The sequence below is a fragment of the Lissotriton helveticus genome, chromosome 10, assembly GCF_964261635.1.
Source record: "Lissotriton helveticus chromosome 10, aLisHel1.1, whole genome shotgun sequence".
Classification (NCBI taxonomy): domain Eukaryota; kingdom Metazoa; phylum Chordata; class Amphibia; order Caudata; family Salamandridae; genus Lissotriton; species Lissotriton helveticus.
Window position 1 is genome coordinate 1,218,247,901 of NC_136071.1, and position 26,663 is coordinate 1,218,274,563.

At 51.2% G+C, this 26,663-nt stretch overlaps 1 protein-coding gene across 1 annotated transcript in view; it reads right to left on the bottom strand.

The window, feature by feature from the left end:
* The window catches only part of LOC144784229 (carboxylesterase 5A-like), a 193,522-nt gene that overhangs the window by 90,931 nt on the left and 75,928 nt on the right, over nt 1-26,663 (bottom strand). Inside the window, exons 5-9 of the mRNA XM_078662878.1 lie at nt 25,555-25,708; nt 20,264-20,377; nt 14,996-15,100; nt 8,802-8,942; nt 8,187-8,267 (exon numbers count right to left, since the gene is read on the bottom strand). Coding sequence (XP_078519004.1) covers nt 8,187-8,267; nt 8,802-8,942; nt 14,996-15,100; nt 20,264-20,377; nt 25,555-25,708 — 595 coding nt within the window. The remainder of the gene's footprint in view (nt 1-8,186; nt 8,268-8,801; nt 8,943-14,995; nt 15,101-20,263; nt 20,378-25,554; nt 25,709-26,663) is intronic.

Here is a 26,663-nt window from a genome sequence, read left to right on the forward strand (position 1 = left end):
GATCGCTTTGTACCCATTGCTGTTAGAACCTGCCTTTATTCTTTATATAAAGACTCTTAAGTATCTACTCTCGTGTGGTGTCCCTTTGTAGTGGTGTGTTTGCTCGTCAGGTACGATTGTACGAGAGGAACCTCCCCAAGGAGGCCTCTCGACGGCGCTCGGCCTATTCCATAAGGATTGGTGGGTCTCAGGGCAGTCAGTCAGACATCTTCTGTCTCCCCTGGGGTCGCCTTTCTAACATTGGTGGCAGGCGACGGGATCCGAGCCGACGCAAATCGTACAGCGAGCAACTCGCCCACTACTAACAAAGACCCACAGCAACTATGACCACTAAAGAAGCCGGAACATCCCTACAGTTCCAGAAGGAACTATTGGAGGAGTACACCCATAAAGAACGCAAACAATTTTGCAAAGACTTAGGTATCGCTACCACCGGACTAAGCACCAAAGAAGATTTTAAAGAAGCACTACAAACCTGGGTGGAGGCTGAAGCGACGCCACCCCGAACTGAAGATGACACGGTCCCAGACTTGCCCCCGGGAACCATAACAGCCCCAGTGGTAGAAAGAACCACCAACAGAGACCCGGGCCTCTCCCACGAAGATGCCCAAGAGCGAGAGAGAAGCCGACTCCATGAGTTGGAGCTCGCCCGACTCCGGCTGGAAGGAGAACTCCAACTAGCAGAAAAGAAAATGGCCATCCAGCAACTCCGGCTGCAAGGAGACCTGGAGGAGAGACGGAGGCAGAGAGAATTGGAAGAAAAGAAACTCACGTTCGAGCACGAGCGTGGCCTCAAAGAGCTGGAGATCAAGGCCAAAAGCGAAGAAGCTGGCGCCGCTGTGAACCGAAACCCCCCACCACCTACCGACACGAAGGTCCACATTCCCAAGGATGTCGTCAAAGAGTACTATAAAAATGACGACATCCAGCAGTGGTTTAAGGCCTATGAAGTCGCCATGACCGTGCACCGCATACCACGAAAAGATTGGGGTGCCGGCTTATGGGGGAAGTTCGTCAGCGAAGGAAGAGATACCCTGCTAGAACTGGCCGACGACGTGATGTCCTCCTATGATCACATGAAGGACGCCCTGTTCACCCGTTATGGTCTCACTCCTGAAATGTACCGCCAGAGATTACGAGACTGTAAAAAGATCCCCGGTGCCACCTGGGTGGAGTACGTAAACTTTTATAGCCGGGCCCTGGAAGGGTGGATCAAGGGCAGCAAGGTGTTCACCTACGAGCAGCTGTTCGACCTCATCGTATGGGAACACCTCTCCAACAACTGCTTTGTCGAACTCCGACAGCATCTACTCGACAGCAAACTGACCGAGCCACGGAAGCCCGCCGTCGAGAACGAAACCGACCCTGAGTCCGGGCCGCCGGAGCCCCACCGCGACGACCTCCCTGGGCTCGGCGACATCCCCGAACTGGTCCAATGGCATCATGAAGGTGGTCCCACCCGAGAACAATTCCGGCAGGAACAGAAGACCTGCCCCTCCCTCAAGGGAATCCGGCAGCAAGCCGCCGCTCAAGCTGCTGGGGACACACTAGGGTCCCACTGGGTCTACTTGGACCACGACCTCCTATACAGCGAACAGAAAATTGCTGAAGTAGGGGCCAGCCGAGTGTTGGTGGTCCCCCTATGATTCAGAGACTTCCTCTTAAACCTGGCACACAATGTGCCCCTCGCAGGGCACCTGGGGCAGGACAAAACCTACAGCCGCCTGGTGACCCATTTTTACTGGCCAAAAATGCGCAACGATGTGCACAATCACTGCAGAACCTGTCCGACCTGTCAAGCCAGCGGGAAGAGCGGGGGAAAAGGCAAGGCCCCGCTCCAACCCTTTCCCGTGGTAACCACCCCCTTCGAGCGAGTGGGGATCGACATAGTGGGACCCCTGGACCCCCGCACCTCTCAAGGACACCGCTTCATCCTCGTCCTGGTGGACCATGCCACCCGCTACCCAGAAGCCATCCCCCTCCGGACCATAACGGCCCCTGTGGTGGGCCGGGCGCTGATGGGGATCTTCTCCAGAGTAGGATTCCCCCGAGAGGTCGTGAGTGATCGGGGCACAAACTTTATATCCAAATATATGCGGTCCCTGTGGCAACAATGCGGGGTCACATATAAGTTCACCACCCCGTATCACCCCCAAGGGAATGGACTTGTGGAGCGGTTTAACCGAACACTCAAGGGGATGATCAAGGGCCTAGAAGAGCTACTACGACGCAAATGGGACGTCCTGCTGCCCTGCCTCCTGTTTGCCTATCAGGAGGTGCCCCAGAAGTCCCTGGGGTTCAGCCCCTTTGAACTATTGTACGGACACCCTGTCCGAGGTCCCCTCAGCTTGGTCAAAGAAGGCTGGGAGACCGACGTCCAAGATGCTCCGCCTGATGTCTACCGGTACCTCCTGACCCTCCGCAACCAGACTCGGAAGTTCCGGGAACTTGCCGAGGCCAACCTTGAGGCCAGTCAGGAGGAGATGAAACGCTGGTATGACCAGAACGCCTCGTCAATAGAGTTCGAGCCGGGCCAACAGGTCTGGGTCATGTCCCCGGTCGAACCTTGTGCCCTCCAGGACAAATGGACGGGGCCCTTCAAAGTGGTGGAGCGCAAGAGCCCCGTCACCTATCTGGTGGACATGGAGTCCCCTCGGAACCCCCTCCGGGTTCTACACGCCAACCGGCTCAAGCCTCACTTTGCCCGCACGGAGCTGAGCCTGCTGTTGGCTATGGATGACGAAGCCGAAGATGACTCCGAGCCCCTGCCCGACCTCCTGAAGTGCTCCGAAAAGGACGGCTCGGTTGAGGGGATCCCCCTCTCCTCCGCCCTGACCCCCGAACAGCACCAGGACTGCCGAAAACTGCTGAGACAATTCGCCGACCTGTTTTCACTCACTCCCGGGGTCACCCAGTGGTGTGTCCACGATGTCGACACCGGGGACAGGCCACCCGTGCGACACCGGGCGTACTGAGTTCCCGACCGGGTTCGGGCCTGCATCCAGTCCGAAGTTGCCAAGATGCTAGCCCCAGGGATGGTCGAAACCTCAGACAGTCCCTGGGCCAGTCCAGTTGTCCTGGCCCCTAAAGCCGCTGCCCCCGGCGCCCCCCCGGAACTCAGGTTTTGTGTCGACTACCGGGGCTGAATGCCGTCACCAGGACCGACGCCCATCCCATACCCCGGGCCGATGAACTGATCGATCGCCTGGGGGCCGCCAGATACCTCAGCACCTTCGACCTCACGGTATTGGCAGATCGGCCTCACTCCTGGTGCCCAAGAGCGATCTGCCTTCTCGACCCCCGATGGCCACTTCCATTTCAAGGTGATGCCCTTCGGCATGAAAAAAGCCCCGGCCACCTTCCAGAAACTGGTGAATAGGGTGCTGGCGGGGCTAGAAGAATTCAGTACCGCATATTTGGACGATATTGCGGTGTATAGCCTCCACTGGAACGAGCACCTGACACATCTCTGAGAGGTCCTGACGGCCCTCCGACGGGCCGGATTGACACTAAAAGCCAGCAAGTGCCAGATAGACCAAGGGTCTGTGACCTATCTGGGGCACCAAGTCGGGAGCGGCCAGGTAGCGCCTCTCCAACCAAAGATTGACGCCATCGTGGCCTGGGAGCCCCCGGTCACCCAGACAGCGGTCTGAGCCTTCCTGGGGCTCACTGGATACTACCGGCGCTTCATAAAAGACTATGGGAGCATTGTGGGGCCCCTCACTGAGCTGACCTCCAAAAAGCAACCACAAAAGATACACTGGACCCCCGAGTGTCAAACGGCATTCGAGACTCTGAAAACTGCCATGTGCACCGCCCCTGTGCTCCAAGCTCCCGACTACAGCCGAGAGTTTGTGGTCCAGACCGACGCCTCGGAGCACAGCATCGGGGCGGTCCTATCGCAAGTTGACCCCGAGGGAATTGACAATCCTGTGGCCTTCATCAGCCGGCGCCTGATAGCTAGAGAACAACGATGGAGCACCATCGAGAGAGAAGCCTTCGCCGTCGTGTGGGCCCTAAAGAAACTCCGGCCCTACCTCTTCGGCACCCACTTCCGGGTCCAGACCGACCACCGGCCCGTGCGGTGGCTGATGCAGATGCGGGGTGAGAACCCGAAGCTGCTGCGATGGTCCATCTCCCTACAAGGGATGGACTTCACTGTGGAGCATCGCCCTGGCAACGACCACGCCAACGCCGGCGGCCTGTCCCGCTTCTTCCGCCTCGGCGAGGAGACTCCTCAAGAAGATGGGTGACTCTCCCTGCCTTCAGCTGGAGGGGACGTGTGTTGGACCCGGCCTCGTGGCATGGTCCTACCCCTCCCGCATGGCGGACCCGGGACGACATCGGCCATCCATCGACCCGCTGTCGCCTCCACTGGCACCACTCTCCACGAACTCCCGACAAGAACAGCCACCCTGACGTCCCCCTGCTCTCCCCCCCTGGAACCTGGCGCACCCTACTCGCCCCCAACTCTGCAGTTCCGACTACCACCCCGGACCACCATTTCAGGCCCGACTCCATCTTGGGCCCATCATGTCCCGAGCATGTGGCCTCGGCCCGACCCCGGCCCCGGCCTCAGCGGAGCCCGACATTGAGGCACCAAGATCCATCCAGGTGGTAGAGTGGCCAATCGACGGATCTAGGAGGAGGGGAGTTTCGATGGCCCTCCAGCCGTCCCCGGACGCCTGGTATCGATTGCCCTCCGGCCTCCCTGGGCGCTGGCTCCACCCCCCTGCTGGGTGTCTGGACCCACTCATCCCAGCCGCTCTGACCCCCAGGCGCGAGGGTCCGGACAACAAAGGACTCCAGTCCTATATCTGGGCAAGGCCTGGATTGGGATGGCAGTTGTATCCTGGAGTTAATGCCCTGCTGACCTCGTCGCGGCTGATCCCAACAAGAATTCTCGTACTTGGAACCTGGAACTTCGGAGCCCTGCTGATGCTGTCGCGGCCCGCCATCGCTGAACCCTCCTCGGAGCCCTGCTGACGCTGTCGCGGCCCGACATCGCTGAACCATCCTCGGAGCCCTGCTGACGCTGTCGCGGCCCGACATCGCTGAACCACCCCCGGAGCCCTGCTGACCCTGTCGCGGCTCCTTGCACCCCCCAGCTCGAGGATTGAGAGCTGTGCGCAGGGTATCCTAGTACCAGTTGGTACCCAGACTGTCCCGCTACCCCTTTTTCCCCTGATACCGAGACTTTAAGGATCCCTCGATCCCTTTGTACCTATTGCTGCGAGAACCTGCCTTTATTCTTTATATAAAGACTCTTAAGTATCTACTCTCGTGTGGTGTCCCTTTGTAGTGGTGTGTTTGCTCGTCAGGTACGATTGTACAAGAGGAACCTCGCCAAGGAGGCCTCTCGACGGCGCTCGGCCTATTCCATAAGGATTGGTGGGTCTCCGGGCAGTCAGTCAGACATCTTCTGTCTCCCCTGGGGTCGCCTTTCTAACACCTGAGTGCATGCCTGCAGTGTGAGACATGTGGCCTGAGTGCATGCCTGCAGTGTGGTGTATGTGGTCTTTGTGCATGCCTGCAGTGTGGTGTATGTGGCCTGAGTGCATGCCTGCAGTGTGGTGCAAGTGGCCTGAGTGCATGCCTGCAGTGTGGTGTATGTGGTCTTTGTGCATGCCTGCAGTGTGGTGTATGTGGCCTGAGTGCATGCCTGCAGTGTGGGCCATGTGGCCTGAGTGCATGCCTGCAGTGTGGGTCATGTGGCCTGAGTGCATGCCTGCAGTGTGGTGTATGTGGCCTGAGTGCATGCCTGCAGTGTGGGTCATGTGGCCTGAGTGCATGCCTGCAGTGTGGTGTATGTGGCCTGAGTGCATGCCTGCAGTGTGGTGTATGTGGCCTGACTGCATGCCTGCAGTGTGGGGCATGTAGCCTGAGTGCATGCCTGCAGTGTGGGACATGTGGCCTGAGTGCATGCCTGCAGTGTGGTGTATGTGGCCTGAGTGCATGCCTGCAGTGTGGGCCATGTGGCCTGAGTGCATGCCTGCAGTGTGGTGTATGTGGCCTGAGTGCATGCCTGCAGTGTGGTGTATGTGGCCTGAGTGCATGCCTGCAGTGTGGTGTATGTGGCCTGACTGCATGCCTGCAGTGTGGGGCATGTAGCCTGAGTGCATGCCTGCAGTGTGGGACATGTGGCCTGAGTGCATGCCTGCAGTGTGGTGTATGTGGCCTGAGTGCATGCCTGCAGTGTGGGCCATGTGGCCTGAGTGCATGCCTGCAGTGTGGGCCATGTGGCCTGAGTGCATGCCTGCAGTGTGGGGTATGTGGCCTGAGTGCATGCCTGCAGTGTGGTGTATGTCACCTGAGTGCATGCCTGCAGTGTGGGGTATGTGGCCTGAGTGCATGCCTGCAGTGTGGGCCATGTGGCCTGAGTGCATGCCTGCAGTGTGGTGCATGTGGCCTGAGTGCATGCCTGCAGTGTGGGGCATGTGGCCTGAGTGCATGCCTGCAGTGTGGTGTATGTGGCCAGAGTGCATGCCTGCAGTGTGGTGTATGTCACCTGAGTGCATGCCTGCAGTGTGGGCCATGTGGCGTGAGTGCATGCCTGCAGTGTGGGGCATGTGGCCTGAGTGCATGCCTGCAGTGTGGTGTATGTGGCCTGAGTGCATGCCTGCAGTGTGGGGCATGTGGCCTGAGTGCATGCCTGCAGTGTGGTGTATGTGGCCTGACTGCATGCCTGCAGTGTGGGGCATGTGGCCTGACTGAATGCCTGCAGTGTGGGGCATGTGGCCTGAGTGCATGCCTGCAGTGTGGGCCATGTGGCCTGAGTGCATGCCTGCAGTGTGGTGTATGTGGCCTGAGTGCATGCCTGCAGTGTGGGCCATGTGGCCTGAGTGCATGCCTGCAGTGTGGTGTATGTGGCCAGAGTGCATGCCTGCAGTGTGGTGTATGTCACCTGAGTGCATGCCTGCAGTGTGGGTCATGTGGCCTGAGTGCATGCCTGCAGTGTGGGCCATGTGGCCTGAGTGCATGCCTGCAGTGTGGTGTATGTCACCTGAGTGCATGCCTGCAGTGTGGGCCATGTGGCCTGAGTGCATGCCTGTAGTGTGGTGTATGTGGCCAGAGTGCATGCCTGCAGTGTGGGGCATGTGGCCTGAGTGTATGCCTGCAGTGTGGTGTATGTCACCTGAGTGCCTGCCTGCAGTGTGGGCCATGTGGCCTGAGTGCATGCCTGCAGTGTGGGTCATGTGGCCTGAGTGCATGCCTGCAGTGTGGGGCATGTGGCCTGAGTGCATGCCTGCAGTGTGGTGTATGTCACCTGAGTGCATGCCTGCAGTGTGGGCCATGTGGCCTGAGTGCATGCCTGCAGTGTGGTGTATGTGGCCAGAGTGCATGCCTGCAGTGTGGTGTATGTCACCTGAGTGCATGCCTGCAGTGTGGGTCATGTGGCCTGAGTGCATGCCTGCAGTGTGGTGTATGTGGCCAGAGTGCATGCCTGCAGTGTGGTGTATGTCACCTGAGTGCATGCCTGCAGTGTGGGTCATGTGGCCTGAGTGCATGCCTGCAGTGTGGGGCATGTGACCTGACTGTGTTACTCTGTGTGTATGTACAAATGCTTTACACCTCGCCTCTGAGATAATCTTGACTGTTCATGTCAAGCTACCAAGGGGTGAGCAGCGGTTATCTTGGGTGTGTAATCCCCTTACCCTGGCTAGAAAGAAGGGTCCCTGCTTGGACAGGGTGCAAGCCACTGCCAACTACAGACACCCATTTCCAACAGTAATGTTGCGGGGTGTGGAGCATACCTATAGAGACCTGTCAACCTGTGGACCATGCTGGTTCTGAGAATATTCTAGAAGACAGACGTCTTGGCTCCAGAGGAAGGCATCATGTGATGGAGAGACTATTGCTCAACTAATTAGTTGATTATGTTGTGTTAGAGAAATGCTCTCTGCCTGGCTGCTTGGGGCATTTTGTATTTCTCATGATTTGTATCTGTTTTTCTATTCCTTTTCATTTATCAAGTTTCTTCCATTTTTATGACAGATTAACTTTTAAAATTGTTCTCTTTTCTCCCCTTCATTCTTTGTGGAACATGCGTACCGGTCAAGGATGTGGTGAGAGTCACCCAGCTCCAGAATGGGATTCACAGCGCATGAAATTTACCAGGTTTTAGGGAAACAGAAAAAGGTGATTGTTGCAAGATGTGTAAATATCTTTGAGAAATAACTACTTACCAGCAATGCCTTAAGGAGGGACGTGGCCAGGGTAAGTGTTTTGTTGTCCATCCCATCGCGTAAATCAGGCAAATTAAATAACTGCGGAGTAAGAAAAAGGAGGACATGATGAGAGGCGATCAGCAGAAGAAAGAGGCTTCAGCCGTCCTTATCATCGGGCCCGATTCACCGAACTAACTTAAGACAAAATTCTAAACTTACCACCATTTTGGTATTCACAGAAGGCACTTACTCATTTCGGTATTCACAGAAGTTAAGAGTCCTAACTTTAGGACTCCTAAATGCCTTCTGTGAATACCGAAAGTCTTAAAGTTAGGACTTTTCTCAGTTTAGGAGTAGTAAAGTTAGGAGTCCTAAGTTCTGGGAATACTAAAATGAGTACGTTTAGAATTTTGTCTTAAGTTAGTTCTGTGATTCGGGCCCATTGATTCGATCCTCAGCATTAGGAACCATCAGCAGAGGAATCAGCCTATATGACGGCCACTAAGGGACGCTGAGTCGCGAGAGCCGGAGACTCCTGAGCTCAGTTGGGTCGGTGAAGACCAGAGCCACAGAGAAGAGGCACCATCAGAGATCCCTCAACCCTTCATGCAGTCAGAGTGCAGAGGTGCTCACCAGTGGCATGACCCAGCCGAACTCCTGGTTGTTTAATCCGATCATATGTGGGACGGCGATGATTTCCTTCTCTTCCAGGAGCTGCAGCGGAGTCTTTGGGAGGAAATGGCCATCAACCACTCCAGGAACAAAGGGCAGCTTCTGCAGGAAGGACAAAAGCAGGTGTCAACCCCTCCTGAAGCACAGCACAGCCTGTACCTTGGGATGCTGAACACGCTGGGACCCTACTTCATTCGCACAGCAGCATCACATGGGGCCCGGCTGTAACCAGGTGTGACTGAACTAAGGTTTCCGCCAAGAGAAGCGCGGGGGCTTGCTTGTGAAAATTGAAAATAAACACATGACATTACCCATGCGGTGACCTGTAAAGAGGCCCGGGGTTGGTCCTGACAGCAGATGGCTCAGGGGTTTGATTTGGGAGGCAACAGGCAGGTGGAGGAGATGTGAAGTTGGACTAGAGAGGTTTCTGCAGTAATCTGGAGACCTCACAGGTGAGGGACCTTGCAACTTAAGGAGGAGGTCGCTGCTACTTGGGAGAGATGCCATAGGCAGAAGCTAAGAAGACAAAAACCTGTGATTGGCTTTGGAGACGCTCTACTGCAGGGTCATGGGGCTGGAGTGGAGATGGTAGGCTGAGACCAGGAGGGAGGAATTACTCGGCAGATGGGCAGTGACAGTAGAGAATGGAAACAGCCAGGAATGAGCAAATCAATCACATGTAAGCAGCAAACACTGCAATAATATTTAGTCTAGTCAAATTAGTTTAAAAAATGGGCTAACCTAGAACTAATTGCAATACAATTTCTGTGAGTGAATTCTTATTGAAAATTTTCCATAGAGAACGATTGTGAAAAGTCTACCATTCTATCATGACACATTAATCCAATATGGCGGATTTTTCAAAATGGCTGGCCATTATTTGAGATATAGGGTATAACTGTTTATATGCCCATGTGTGGTATCATCTTATTTGTTTTTAGGGACGGGAAAGTCAAAAATAACATCAAAAATTGTTTCTGGTGACCATAATATCAAATAATCGCAGAATATGTCAGATAGACAAAGTTTGTATAATTTTTTCGTTGACTTATATGACAAAGTGTTGAAGGAACGTAAATATTAAAATTAACTTTTGAAATAAAAAGTTTGCTACTGTTTGTGTTTTGTAACTTTGTTGTCATTGTTTGTTTTTTTGTAAATCAAAAATGTTTCATTTATGTGTTACAGATTCTTGCGAGTTGCTGTGAGATACAGTGAAAATGGACGTAGAAAAGTGTTTAATTTGTGATGTGGTGTTTCAAGAAGATGACGATGTATCGGTACTCACTGAAAGAGGAGTGACTGGAAATCAAAAAACATGCAAGGAGAGAAAAATATCTAAGTTTCACCTTTGTGTTGGGCAGAAAGTTCACAAGAAATGTAGAGCGCGTTTTGTTAACTTGAAAACTCAATTCCAGGAGAAAGAATCCGATCCCACAACTTCTCGTGTTCTACGGTCGTGTGAAACCCTGTCTTAATGACCGTTGAAAATTTTCCAGTTGGAGTCACAGTGGCGATAATGCCCATCCAATGAAAAGTACCATGGCCGTCTATTGTAATAATATTGTGATCAATATTATCAGCTGCATATTGAATGAATTTCGGAGAACTTTCAGAAGGTTCCACAAGGACAGGTATAGTATTTCCTCTTTCTGCTTCAGCTGAATGTTCAAAACGAAGAACTTCTGAATAGGAGCTGCAGAATCCCATATGATTTGTTGCTTCAGCTACAAATCTCGAGCTTGTGTTGTCTTGTAATTGAACTGCCAGCCCTAACTGCAACGGTGCAACTAAGACTCGTGGGCGCACAGTTGCATAATTGCCAGTCCTATAGAAGCTACTATTCTCTCTCTGATGGTTTTATCAGTAACAAAAACTGATAATAGCCTTAAAGAATCAGGAATATAGCTCACATTATAGTCAACACTACTCATGTTTTCAATGGGTGGATATATTTCTGGTTCTACAGGGATGTCTTTAATATAATTTCTTATTATTCCAGCAGCTGCCATAAGGAGATTGTTTCGATCCTCTTCAGCATCATGGCTATGACTGTGGTACTCTTGCAATACATGAGCAGCTGTACTTTTAAAAGTAACATCAGCAGTCCCTGCAACTGTTCCTATGAAGATTTCATCTTCAAAATGCTCTTTGAGTTTTTGTTTCATATACTTCGAACTGTATGGTTCACTATCTTCTGGCAGTAATTCTCGCATTTTATTAACAAGTTCTTTAACAGTAGTTTGTTCTTCATCATTTTCCTCCATGTATTTAATTACTTGAAGAAAAGTTTCCTGACGAACTGAGTCATCTGGTCGACCTGAAGATATTGGAGGGTTATCAGTGAACTGCCCGGGAATTAATTTTCCAGTATAAAAATTGACGGAATACTGTTTGTGGTAGCATGCCTCTACAGCATGTAAATCAGACACATTTTGGATACGTCTCTTAACTTTGTCTGCCCATTCATCATTGCGTTTGTTGCATTTTTGCAAAACTGATGATTTGAATTCAACTGTTTGTGCATTAAACCACACATTTTTTTTCCTCTCCCTGAAGTATAAACTTAACTCAGTACCACAGAAAAAACTATTTTTTCTAAAATCAAACGGGGTTTCACTCGACCGTAGAATACGAGAAGTTGTGGGATCTGATTTTTTCTCCTGGAACTGAGTTTTCAAATTAACAAAACGAGCTCTACATTTCTTGTGATCTTTCTGCCAAACACAAACGTGAAACTTAGATATTTTTCTCTCCTCGCATGTTTTTTTTAATTCCAGCCACGTCTCTTTCAGTGAGTACAGATACATGGTCATCTTCTTGAAACACTACATTACAAATGAAACACTTTTCTACGTCCATTTTCACTGTATCTCACAGCAACTTGCAAGAAGCTGTAACACATAAATGAAACATTTTTGATTATCAAACAATAACAACTAAGTTACAAAACAAAACACAAACAGTAGCAAACTTTTTATTTCAAAAGTTAATTGTAATATTTATGTTCTTTCACACTTTGTCAAGTAAGTCAACGAAAAAATTATACAAACTTTCCGCTAAGCAGAACTCCAGAAAGTGGCTACACTACGCAGAGTTCCGCGAGCAGTTGGATTTGCTTGGCCACCCTATCTGACTCTGCCAGGCCCAAACAAAGGGCTTTTTGTGCTCACCATGAATCTACAAATTCGCCCACAGTGAGAGGGTCATAAATAACCAGAGACCACCGTGATGTGCTTCAACCCCACATCCCCTCCCAGGATTGGCAGAGGTTGGTTTCCACAGCACATCATTCATCACCCTGGGGGGGAGGGTATATGGATGCAGTGCTGCTAACCTCAGCTCGCTGGTCGACACTCTGCACTGTCTCTGACCTCTGCTGGGCTGTGACGTCAGAGCGACCCCTGTCCACCAAGCAGCACTGCTATCGTGTTGCCATAGAGTAGATGCTGCTGTCTCTCTCTTCCCTTTATGTGCTGGACTCGGACGGTGCATAAGGGGTGGGAACGCCGATGTCAAAGGAGGCGCGTCCACGACAGCCTCCTCTGGCAGTGTGGGCTGCAAATCCAGCGGTGGCAACAGTCTGAGAGGGGCAGCAGTGAAATAAAGACCAGAGAGGTGACCAGGATTGCAGGCTGTGAGCGCTCTGATGCTCGGGACAAGGGGGTAGATTTACGACTTCTGGCGCACCTCTGCTAATCAGCAGGGATGCGCCAGAAGAGTTGCGATGCATCTGCCCACCCGTGCACCACTACTGATGTGCCGTATTTACAATACGGCACACCGTGGCGGTGGATGGGCAGATGCATGACGCATCCCGACGGAAATGCGGCGCATTGCTGTAGTTGCATCGCAAGAGCGACGCAGCTCCAGCAAGGTTCAGGGGTGCCCTATCTCTAACATGCTGCGTCAATCATCAAGCAGGCGCAGGGTTTTGAAGCAGCATGGCCGTAAAAGTGACTACGTGAAATCTTGTACATTTCACTCAGCTACTTTTAGGACGCGTTCCTGCACCGGAACGCCTCCCCCCCTGCGCCGGAACACCTACATGTGGCACAGGGCTTTACAACGTGACACATCTCCCTAGATGCGTCACGTTGTAAGTACCCCGCAGCATGGCGCTGGCTTTGCCGATCTGCCACTGAGAGTCGAATGCTGAAGGGGTAGTTCTTGGTTCAGTTACCCAGGACCCATGGTAGGTCAGGCCCCGGACACTAGGAGTGGGACCCAGTAGTCCCTGCTGGCCCCATGACTCTCTGAAAAGAGTTCTGACACTTCTCTTTATGTTTCCACCCAAAACTGCTGGGGTCCAGTGTACAGGATGACTCTTGCTGTGTGCAAGATATTCCTGCCACAAAGCTCTGTTGCTGACAGGTAAATAATGAAAGATGAGTGGTTTCTGAGTTTCTGACTTTGTTCACTTTGCTTGTGTGTGTCTGATATTCATGGTGCCACTTTGTGTGGCAATGATCCTATGTGTATGGTGTGCTGGTGGGGGGTTTTATCCTACATCTGTGTGTGCATCTGTTGTGATCTGCGGTGATGGTAATCCTAAATGTGTGTATATGCGTTGGTGCCTATATATATATATATGTGTGTGTCTCTGGGTGTTACTGTTGTGCTTGTCTACCTCTGTGGTATCATTCACCGGGCCTGTGTGTCTGTGAGTAACATGTACTCTGTGTGTATGTGTGAGTGTGTCCATGCATGTGCACCTGTGTGTGCATGTATCTGTGAGTTACACTTTTGAATTTTTCAATATATGTGGTATCATTCATCCTTTGTGTGTGTGTGTCTGTGTGTGTGTGTGTGTGGATGAGTTTGTTTGTGTTTCTGCATATGATTGTGATCACCTTGCTTTTTGCTCTGCCTCTGTATGTATGACTGTCTCTTTCCTGCCAATGATAGCCATTCATCCTGGCTCTCTGGGGATCTGGGGGCATATTATCAAGGGGGTTTATCTCCGCTTTTTTGGCTTTAAAAGCCAAGAAAGCGGAGATAAAATTATCTCCCTATTACCAAGCTGTCGCTAACACCAGTTAGCGACAGCTAATAGGAGATTTGCATGTCAGTGATATTTATCACTAATGACATGCAAAGTGGGCGTGCCAAGATGTTAGCGACTGGAAACAGTCGCTAACATCGCTATCTCCTATTATCAACTCTTGGAGATAGTCGCGCTAAGCGCGAATATCTCCAAAAGCTAACACCTGCCCTGAGCAGTTCTTAGCCATGTTATCCAATGGGAGGTGGATAACATGGCTAAGAGCATTAGCTCGGTAATGCATGAATATCGCTGACTTTTCAGCGATATTCATGCATTGCGGACGTTTTTTATCGCATTTGCGATAAACCTTGCAAGGTTTATCTGCGATACAAATCGCCGATTTGCGGCGATACTTTTTGTCTCTAAACAAGTTTGAGACAAAAATTATCGCTAGTTGTTGGTAATATGCCCCCTGGTTATTTAATTGTCTCCTTCATTAGATGGCAGAGCTGCGAGGAGAGGTGTCTGAGTCCTGCCATCAGTGAAGGTTCATAGAGTGATCTCTTGGAAGCTTTTGGGGGCCCTGTCACACCTGTCATACAGGGCACTTCTCTGCTGTCCAGTACTACAAGATCTCATTCTAAGTAAAACACTGGCGCGAGACAATGTTGGAGGCAGTTCTGGGTCATGGGAGCCCATCTGTAGTTTCCTGCCTCATCATGAATATGTCATAAAAGCAGATCAGGCAGTGGCTGAGGCAGCCTGGGGCCCTGAAAGGAGAATGGCCAGGAGAGAGTAAGGAGTCCCTCCTGCCCTCCACTGGTCAGGACCCTGCTCACACGCAGCTCCAGCAAAGGGTTAAAAGAAAGAGAAGAAATCAAGGCTTTGAAAAGATTCATGTGTGTGACATGGCGTAGACAGAGGACACGTCTGCGGCACCTCATACAAGCTGCCCCAAGGAGAAGAGCGGGGCGCCCTCAGCAGGACAGAGGCATGTAGCAGCTCTGTGGGATGTATGTGAGATGTTTGATGTGTGTGTGAGAGCTGGAACTTCCACTTGAGATGAATGAAGTGCTGTGTCTGACCGCTGCTGCCCCCTGCTGCCGAGCCCTGTGGGTCATTCCCACCCAGCACCCTAGGCCCCCCCATCCTGTCCAGCATCATCTACCTGGATCATCGCAGGGGTCAGGAAGTCCGCCACGGCTTTCCCTCTCAGGCAGGCCACCATCGCGGAGGAGTCGCTGATCTCACAGCCAGATATGTTTGCGATCGTCTAGTGCAAAAAGAGCGAAAACATTGAATTATAGCATTCTCTGGTCTTCTCCTCATAAGCAACCTGTGGACAAGCCCTCTCACTAGCTATCCCATAATCCTGCAGTCTAGGGCTGTGTCTGACACACTCTGAGAGTCACTCCCCCTTGTAACTTCTGCTTGGTTGAAGGTACGCCCCCAGACAGGCACAACCTACTGCTCCCGTCAAGGGTGGGTGACTCACTGTATAACCTGTGCTCACCCTTGGGTAGCGTGGCACTGAACAGCCAGGATTATCTCAGAGGCAATGTGTAAAGCAAAGGCTCAGCAGTCTCTCACAGTAAATACATCGAGCGTCACAAAAGAGACTTCACACAAGATATATGTAAATAACGTTTATGCTCAACACACTCATTCAATCATTATAACATGAACATCATATACCTTTGGGCATAAAACACATTTGGAAATACTACTAGCAGAACTAGGCCCAATCGTATTGATATGATATCAATAGTAGGCACACTGTGGACAATTCCTAATCTACCCCCCCCCCCATAGAGAGAGAGCATCCTTATGAGGGTGGGACATGCTGTCGACACAAGGCCTACCATAGCCATTCGGATCATACAATCCCACACAGTTATAGGGTACTCCCCGGGTCACAAGAATATAAAAGATTTGTACATACATGAACCTAGAACACTTTTTAGCAGCACTGCGGGCCGGAGCAATGACCCAATAAACCCAAAGTCGAATGTATTGTGCTTTTGGCATGAAACCAATGTATAAAGTGGCACCGCCGGCCAGCGTCGTTAATCATAGGTGGGCCGCAGGTGATCCCTCGCACTCACTCTGCACCGCTACACAGTGCGGCAGGTACCAGCCCAGTCTGTACGGAACCCTCTCGCAGACACACGCACTCAGCACCCTAATACAAAGCTACTGGTATCCAGCAGGTCATTGATAACACACTGCAGACTCCGTGGCCCCTGCCTCCCTCCACCCTTTAATTCACCCCAATTGTTCTATACCCCCAGATGGAAGATAACCAGCCCCACCTCCCGGATACGAGGCCGTATGTGGCTGCAGTCACACTGAGTCTGAGTCCTCTGGAAGCAGGTGGGGAGATATAGCAAGTTTTAAATAGGAGGAAGAGGTAAACAAGGGGAGTTTAGCAGCCACTCTGGAACTTCACTCACATGTCTCAAAACACAATGGAGTCCTGCAGTCTCTTGACCCACTTCCGAACAGTCTCGGAAACGTTCCTTCAACCCAGTCACTCTATCCTGCTACAACCTGGCACCAAGATGTCTTCGGGAGGGTCCAGTTGTAGAGAGGGCAGGCAAACCACCGCAATGAGGTTCAAAAGGAGGAACAACCGATGAATGGGGAGTAACACAGGGAAGCCTCTCGGTAGGAAGAGGTACTCCAACAAGGTACACATTGATCAGGGTTATGCCCAGGCAATCCGGGCACAGCGTCTGGTGTGCGTTGGTATGGTTTGCACCAGTCACTTCAGGTCTCAAACACAAAAAGTTGCAAATTCCGCACCTCACTGTAATTGAGGCACAACGACAAGTGCACGTTGAGATGGGCTGTACCAGGCAATACCGGTCACACACACGAAGAGTTGCAAATTCTGTACCTCCCTGGAAATGAATCGCAATGTCCGGTGCTCAATGATACGGGCTGCAGCAGACCAGTCCGCTCACACACACAGGTACAGGTTCAGCAGAGCCCCATGAATTAGATAAGGCACTACTACGGGCACACCCCCACCTATGAGGGTTGCACCCTGTGACTCAGACACAGCACGCAATGAGCATGCAGTAGGCATGTTGCATGAGAGAGTTGCGGCACAATCGGTGAAATGAGTCATTCGAGGTCCCATAACTGGTGAATCCTCTCACCACCAGCAAGAGTGCCAGGGTCACCGAGGTACAGGAACTTCATGCCGTAGATTCCAGGCAAGATTTGTGAGGCTCCGTAGTAGACAATCCGGTCTCCAGGCACAAGTCTTAATTCCACGTTAACACCGCGCTACAAGTTGGGATTCAGTAGCTGGTGTGGACACTTGAGAGGGCTCCGCTCTCCAAATGTCACAGGTAGATGGTGTAGGTCACTCGCGGGAGATCTTTGATGTCTCTCAGATCTCTGGGAGAACAGGAGGCCTGCCGACAGGCCTTGGAGAGCAAACGTCAGGGAGCCACTCTTCAGCAGGTCTTTGGCCCAGGCCAGCCACTATTCAGAAAGGCACGTGGTCCCCTTCTAGGGCAGTTCTCCTTCATGTCCTCTGGCAGTGTGCACCACACACTCCGGGTTCTCCATTCCCGCGTCCCCTCAAGTGTATCTCATCCGCTGCTGAAGGATGGCACCCGTAGATATACTGTTCTATGTCTTTGAAGTTAGGAGTGTTCTAAGGGATTTCTCTTTGAACCACAGATGTCTTCCTTAAGTCGTAGGCCTGTCTGCCATGGGGCCGCAGAATGCAGATCTTAATCTTTAGTGGGACCATGATCCGGCCTCGAGAGGCCAAGTGCCAAAACCTCTCACTCCCATCCATCCCATCCGGCCCTACACTCGCAGAGGTCTGTCCTTCTTGTGATATGCACACGGTTTATGGCTGTTGATTGGGGAATGCACATACGTGCTCCCCCCGAACCCTGGTGTTCACCAGAGCTGGGCGCCACGGCACACAAGACTCTTAGAGCATAGAAACGTCCCTATACTATGAGTGGAATTCCTACGCGTGTTTGGCCAAAACCCTCTTTACCACTGGAAAGGGTTTGGAAGGGCAAATCCATGGATAGGAAACATCAGGAGGCTGCTCCCCCGTTATCCATTATTGCAGCCCGAAGTAATGTCAACCCCTTCCCCATGTTAACCTATGGAAGAGCAAGACTCAGAGGTAGTGAAAACACATACAGGTATTCCGCACCACAGGGGAGCACATGCACTAGTGTGCACACGGACCTGCCAATGGCAGGTTGGACACATAGGGCCATATTATCAAGCAAGGGCGATACATTATCGCCGCTTTTATTGTCAGGAAACTGCCACTAAAGCAGCGATACTGTGCTTGATAATACGCCCTTGTGAATTCCCATAGAAGCTCAGGTTCTGGTGTTAACCCGGGCTTCTATGGGAATTCACAGGGGCCTATTATCAAGCCCATTATCGCCACTTTAGCGGCTGTTTCCTGCCGATAAAAGCAGCGATAATGTATCGCCCTTTCTTGATAATATGGCCCTGAGTCCCTAGCACTACGGGTGCAGGTGCATCTGCCCGAGTCTGAAACGGCAGACTGGACATGGGTTAAACGGGTGTCAGTGTGCAGGCACCAGCCTGCGATGGCAGGCGGCGCATGCAATGACAGGCACCATCGGTGGGGGTACACTCATACCACGGCCTGCTATGATAGGCTGCCCATGAGTTTAATCATGATAGGTGCCAGTTTGCACTCACCAGTCTGTTCTGACAGACCATACACATGGGCTTACCCAGGCCCTGGCACCTTCTGTGCACATGCTTGCCACCACTCTGCCTGGACCCGCCAAACATAGGTTGCCCCAATACGGGTGCGATGGCAGAAAAGGGCCTGCGATGGCGGGCCGGGCACCTGGTGACTAGTACCATGGGTGCAAGCGTGCAGATCCAGCTGGCAATGGCAGACTGGACACGTAATCGAAACAGCATGAGGGCCAGTGCGCACAGCCACAGGTGTAAGTGTGCACTCCCTGGTCTACAATGGCAGACCGCCCATTTTTCAGAACACCGGGTCAGCGCCTCTTCCTAGCCTGTGTAGGAAGGGGCACACACTGCCTTGAAAGTGAGGACGTGCTCAGAGCCCTGGGGCCACACAAGAGAATCAGCAACACCCCAGGAGTATCCCTTCGGAAGAGTCAATGCCCGAGGCAGGAGAAGCCCCATGAGGGGGGTACCTGGGAAAGAAGCAGCCATATGCATCCACCTGGCCTTCAGCCCACCAGCCTCGCGCCCTTCAAGACTTCCCTGGGGGTGCCCTCAAGGTATGGGATGACCTACTTGCGGTCAGATGAGGCACAAATGATGCCAATCTGGGCAGAGGCATAATGGGGCCCCAATGGCCTGCAATGACAGGCCCAATACATGGTTGACAGGCTATCCAGGTGGTGTCACTCCCAGTGCTACGCCCCTCTACTAATCAGTGCTGTACCCACCTGGGAATGTGGTGTACCTGTTTACGGGGCGCACGAGGTACAGCAACTAAACCCATTGGGTATGCATTCCCTGCCCAATGCAGACGTGCGTACCTTTCCTCTGCAGTACAGCGGAAAGGTGCCCAGATTTGTAGGGTCATGCAAGAGACTTGTCAAAGACTGGGAGGAAAAAGCAAAAAGTTTGAGGTAATCCCCCGGTATCCCATTTATTCTTTCAACTACCCTTCTTTTCAGATGGTAAGCCCAGACATGTGGCACCTACTCTTGACCACACATTCACCCTTAGGTGTCAGACATGAGCCTGAGCATCCACGCATAAGACAAGGGAGTACATGGCTGCTTGCCATTTATGCATGGAGTGTCAGTCGCCCGGAGGGATCCCACGCCTGCACCCTCGAAATCCAGGGAGATTCCACTCCCATCGTGGGTGTCACTCTTAAAAGGCACGTACATACATGTAAACACATAGATCTACATTGGCCGCTGGGAGGTGATGGAATGTAAACCCCTCGTCCATCGTTCATGCATTTCACGAGTGTAGAGCTGTGGGCTCCGCGGGGCAGGTGGGGGACATTTCTATGTCCCGTCTTCTCCACAGGAGCATAACTTGGGCAGCAGCTTTTGCGAATCCCATATAGGTCAACATTTTCAAACTGGGAAGTGGAGGATTTTCAAAAATAAAAGTGAGGGAATGTATTTTCCTCATTGGATTTACTTAAAGCAGAGGCAATGTTAGACAGGAGACACCTAAAATAAAGCCAGTTTTGGCTTCAAGAACCAGGAGTCTTCCGCCGGAACTGGGTTTATTGGTAGGTATGGAATCCACCAGTGTGTCCGGTCCTCCCGCCCACAGCACAGTTTTATACCCCTTCCTCTCATCATTCACCCCATTCCTCAGGCTCCCTCCTGTCCAGTTACCACTGTCCCATTGTTCAGCCTTTGGTCATGTACCGTTTACTTTTGTCTTCTACATCTCAACTTACTTGAGCAGTTCTGTGCACAACGTCCTTCTGATCGATGACCAGACCCGGGTAGACCAGGACGCCGCTCTGGGAGATGGCCCTGTGGAACAAGCCCTTGGACAGCGGGGACAGGAGCTGCGGAAGAGCATGGAAGGATTCACATTTATGCACATGGAAAGATTCAACATTTATGCACATGGAAAGATTCAACATTTATGCACATGGAAAGATTCAACATTTATGCACATGGAAAGATTCAACATTTATGCACATGGACAGATTCAACATTTATGCACATGGAAAGATTCAACATTTATGCACATGGAAAGATTCAACATTTATGCACATGGAAAGATTCAACATTTATGCACATGGAAAGATTCAACATTTATGCACATCATGGAAAGATTCAACATTTATGCACATGGAAAGATTCAACATTTATGCACATCATGGAAAGATTCAACATTTATGCACATGGAAAGATTCAACATTTATGCACATGGAAAGATTCAAATGTATGCACATGGAAAGATTCAACTTTTATGCACATGGAAAGATTCAACATTTATGCACATGGAAAGATTCAACTTTTATGCACATGGAAAGATTCAACATTTATGCACATGGAAAGATTCAACATTTATGCACATCATGGAAAGATTCAACATTTATGCACATGGAAAGATTCAACATTTATGCACATCATGGAAAGATTCAACATTTATGCACATGGAAGGATTCACGTTTATGCACATGGAAAGATTCAACATTTATGCACATGGAAAGATTCAACATTTATGCACATGGAAAGATTCAAATGTATGCACATGGAAAGATTCAACATTTATGCACATGGAAAGATTCAACATTTATGCACATGGAAAAATTCAACATTTATGCACATGGAAAGATTCAACATTTATGCACATGGAAAGATTCAACATTTATGCACATGGAAAGATTCAACATTTATGCACATGGAAAGATTCAACATTTATGCACATGGAAAGATTCAACATTTATGCACATGGAAAGATTCAACATTTATGCACATCATGGAAAGATTCAACATTTATGCACATGGAAAGATTCAACATGAATGCACATGGAAGGATTGAACATTTATGCACACATTTCACATATCCGTATGATGCCCACTGCTCAGGTAGATTGTGCCTGGTACTGTTGGCTGTGTGATGTGTGAGCTGTATTGGATGTGCACGTATCTGTGTGCGTTGTTTAGGTGAATAACCCCCCTATTTAGTAACAAAACACCCTATTTGGAGGAGGTAACATGTATGTCAACATTTTTAGAACATGGAAGTGGGAGATTTTGGTACAGAAAATCAGGGGAATTAATGTTCCCCATTGACTTCTATTGAAGCAGATGCAGTTTCAGGTGAGAGAGAGATACAATTAAGCAATTTTTTTGTTTAAAAAGGAGTCTCCCGCACGTATCTAGTCTATTGGCTTCTTTGGGGTAATCCCCCCCCCCAACCCACGTTTGTTTTTTTAAAGTATTGCTTTTTGCTCTTTTTGAAGGTGTAAAATAGTTAGGTACGACGTTCGGTAGGAACCGTGTTATTTGTTTTGCTGATATATCCTGGGGAAAAACAAAGATCTCTGGGCCTCCTCAAATCGGTGATCCCTGGGGCCCCACTCACCGGCCTCCTCAAATCGGTGATCCCTGGGGCCCCACTCACCGGCCTCCTCAAATCGGTGATCCCTGGGGCCCCACTCACTGGCCTCCTCAAAGGGATGATCCCTGGGGCCCCACTCACTGGCCTCCTCAATGGGTGATCTCTGGGGCCCACTCACTGGCCTCCTCAAATCGGTGATCCCTGGAGCCCCACTCACTGGCCTCCTCAATGGGTGATCTCTGGGGCCCCACTCACTGGCCTCCTCAAATGGGTGATCTCTGGGGCCCCACTCACTGGCCTCCTCAATGGGTGATCTCTGGGGCCCCACTCACTGGCCTCCTCAATGGGTGATCTCTGGAGCCCACTCACTGGCCTCCTCAATGGGTGATCTCTGGGGCCCCACTCACTGGCCTCCTCAAATGGGTGATCTCCGGGCCCCACTCACTGGCCTCCTCAAATGGGTGATCTCCGGGCCCCACTCACTGGCCTCCTCAAATGGGTGATCTCTGGGGCCCGCTCACTGGCCTCCTCAAATGGGTGATCTCTGGGGCCCGCTCACTGGCCTCCTCAAATGGGTGATCTCTGGGGCCCCGCTCACTGGCCTCCTCAAATGGGTGATCTCTGGGGCCCGCTCACCGGCCTCCTCAAATGGGTGATCTCTGGGGCCCCACTCACTGGTCTCCTCAAAAGGGTGATCTCTGGGGCCCCACTCACCGGCCTCCTCAAGTGGGTGATCCCTGGGGCCCCACTCACTGGCCTCCTCAAATGGGTGATCTCCGGGCCCCACTCACTGGCCTCCTCAAATGGGTGATCTCTGGACCGCACTCACTGGCCTCCTCAATGGGTGATCTCTGGACCGCACTCACTGGCCTCCTCAAATGGGTGATCTCTGGGGTCCCACTCACTGGTCTCCTCAAAAGGGTGATCTGCCTCAACGAGTGCAAATGCAAAAAAGAACAAGTGATGGACTGAATGTGGATCAATGTCACACACTCCCCCAGTCAAAAGATCTGGGCCCAAATACATCGTTTTTTTGCACTCCACACCACCCTGGGTCAGATAATGGCTTTATGCAAATCAGCTCTGACCCTGTTGCCCCATGGGAACAGTCCAGTCCGAACTACAACAGCCATATCTTCCCCAGACCGGAATCAAGCATCCGAGGACCGGACCGGTTTCGAGGTAACACCTCTCTTCAGCCCGGCTAGCTTGACTCCAAGTGGTGTGGAGTGCCTGGGACCCACGTCTGGGCATCCCCAGCGCACTTAGGGCGGCAATTGCAAAAAAGAACAAGTGATGGACTGAATGTGGATCAATGTCACACACTCCCCCAGTCAAAAGATCTGGGCCCAAATCCATCGTTTTTTTGCACTCCACACCACCCTGGGTCAGATAATGGCTTTATGCAAATCAGCTCTGACCCTGTTGCCCCATGGGAACAGTCCAGTCCGAACTACAACAGCCATATCTTCCCCAGACCGGAATCAAGCATCCGAGGACCGGACCGGTTTCGAGGTAACACCTCTCTTCAGCCCGGCTAGCTTGACTCCAAGTGGTGTGGAGTGCCTGGGACCCACGTCTGGGCATCCCCAGCGCACTTAGGGCGGCAATTGCAAAAAAGAACAAGTGATGGACTGAATGTGGATCAATGTCACACACTCCCCCAGTCAAAAGATCTGGGCCCAAATCCATCGTTTTTTTGCACTCCACACCACCCTGGGTCAGATAATGGCTTTATGCAAATCAGCTCTGACCCTGTTGCCCCATGGGAACAGTCCAGTCCGAACTACAACAGCCATATCTTCCCCAGACCGGAATCAAGCATCCGAGGACCGGACCGGTTTCGAGGTAACACCTGGAAACGATGGATTTGGGCCCAGATCTTTTGACTGGGGGAGTGTGTGACATTGATCCACATTCAGTCCATCACTTGTTGTTTTCAACGAGTGCAAACAGCACGCAATCTAGGCATAGTCATAGGTGATCAGCTACCTATGAAGCATTCCCTTCCTCTATTTAAATATTTAAAAAGAAACCCCACAGGACCTGGCGGACTCGGGCTAATCATTCAACAAGCGTGGAGACTGCACTTGTTTTTTAAAAACATTTTGCCGCAAATTCACAAATACTCGCAATTTTGCAGCAAAATTTCTTTTAAATGCTTTTTTGCCCTGGGCTAGAGAGCCAGGGTATTCCTACCCTGCCCCCTTTTCTTTACTTTATTGGGATTTTTGGGGAGGGGAGTCAGCTGAGTCCCAGAAGGGCTGCCATCACTTCCTGGTTGAAGTGTTGGCAGCCAATCAGATGTCTGCATGATGTCGTCAATATTCGCGACCCCAAATATACAAATTTATTTTTCTTTTCAAATCTCAAAAACTACTGAACGGATTTACATCAAATAACAAGAAGCACCCTTTCTGGACCACGATCGAGCTTTCTGCCAAATTTGGTGAATCCCGCTCAGCGCTTTGGGCTGTAGTTGTATCTAAAATCACTGTGGGAATGAACATGGGAAACACACTTGTTTTGCCCCCCCCCATTTTTTTGCCACCTTCTTGATGGCTCACTCCAAAACTTTCCATGCACAAGAAGACCCTTGTCACAGGGCTATTAGGATGTTGTCGTCTCCATTAAGTTGGCATGAGCTCTGCAGACATTATGCGACATGATGTGTGACGCATCTGTGCCATAAAGGCGGTGCATAGCTGGAGTTGCGTTGCAAGCGCGCCGCGGCTCCAGCAAGGCTCGGGGTGCCCCTATACCTAACATGCTGTGTCAATCATTACGCCTGCTTCAAATGTAAATGTAAATGTCGGAATTTGTAAAGCGCACAGCTACCTCCACCGGAGGTGTCCCGGCGCTGTCTCTATACCGCTTAGGAACCCTTCCTGGCTTTCCTGGGAAATGTCCACTCCTGGGCACCCCCCAGGTGCAGCCAGGCATCCCAGCGCTTTTGGGGCCGTTGTGGAGACTAAGCAAGCTATTGCCCAGAGTTGCAGCGTGGGACCCATGATCAGAACAGGCACTGAGGCGAGAATATCCAGTCAGGGGAATTAATGAGCCGGAGACCCGCCGAGGCGGGAATCGAACCCTGGTCCCTGGCCAGAGCTCTGCATCAAGGTCTGCCTGCTCTAACCATTGAGCCACACTTCTCCACCACTCCACTCCACTTAAGCAGGCGCATGGGCTTTAAAGTGACTGAGTGAAATCTTGTAGATTTCACTCAGTCACTTTTAGGAGGCGTTCCTGTGCCGGAACGCCTACTTGTGGCGCAGGGCTTTACAACGTGACTCATCTCCCAGATACGTCACATTGTAAATACCCCGCCGCATGGCGCTGGCTTCGCCCCCCCGCGGGGGCGTAAAAGAGGCGCAAGGGGCTCGTAACTCTGCCCCTTGGTGTGTCGAATGATGGGAGCCTTGCTGGTGCACCTGTTCAAATTGTTGAGAACCACAGAATGAGGCCTGAGTGGAATGAGGAGCTGACTGTCAGGGGTGATCTTGTTGGGCACAATCTTATTTTAGAAGCTGTCAGTCACCCCCACCTGACTCAGGGGCTGGAGCTGTCACCACGGTGCCCACGGCCCCATGAACAAGATGGCAGATGGTACGATGCAATGTCTAACATTACTAGCCAATAATGGCCCCACTGGGTACATTTAAGACTCACATGTGCGGAAGTGCTGATCCCTCCTGCTGATTCTCCAAAGATGGTGACAGAGTCGGGGTTCCCTCCAAAGTCCTCAATGCTCTCCTTCACCCACTTCAGGGCTGCAACCTGATCCAGGAAGCCCCAGTTTCCAGCCGCGTGCTCATCGCCGGTGCTGAAAGCAAAACACACAAGGAACCTTCAACGTCATCACTGGCGAGGAAGAAGAGGGTTAAAGATACTGAACGAAGGCGCGTGAGTCTGAAAGGAACATTGGAATTTACTCAGGGGACAGCCAGGCAGTGAAAGAGGGCTCAGTGAGGCTAGGGAAGTGCTGGACCTGACTTTCTTGGTGCGGTCTTTCTCCAAACTGTTTGCCTTCACCCCTTCTGGTTTCGGAGTTGTTTTTGTTGACATTAGGACTCTGTGCACTTTACCACTACTAACCAGTGATAAAGTACTTGTTCTCTATCCCCAAAACAGAGTAACGTTGGCCTACACCTAATTGGCACATTTAATATGCTTATACATCCCTACTATATGGTACTACCTGTACCCAGGGCCTGTAAATTAGATGCTACTAGTTGGCCTGCAGCACTCATTGTGCCCCCACTAAAGTATCCGTTGACATCAGGTTTTAGGCCTGCGGACCTCATCTGCGGAGTTCTGCAAGGATCCTCCCTGAGCCCAACCCTCTTCAATGCATGCATGATCCCTCTAGCCAGCATCATCCACTCTCATGATATCAACGTCCTCTCCTTCGCCGATGACAACCAACTCAGTCTCCCCCTCACAGACAAGACGCCCAGGTTCCGGCTGAAGTTCAGAGCGTGCATGGTTGAAACGGCCCGCTGGATGGAAACCAATGGCCAGACCTACAAAGCCCTTGTGCTTCCCTTGGAACCCGCAAGACAACATAATGCAAAACAAGGGCTTAAGTGAGATTTACTAAGCCACGCAAAGCATCATCAGCCCTCATCATCAAATGACAAAAGGGAGCCGAGAGCCGAATCCAAGTGTGATCCGATACCACTACCACTGAGGCTGTACGTTCCTTGTCCTGAAGAAGACCTGCGGGGACTCTGTCGCAATCACACACAATCTTGGGTCGACAATCCATCCGCCTCATT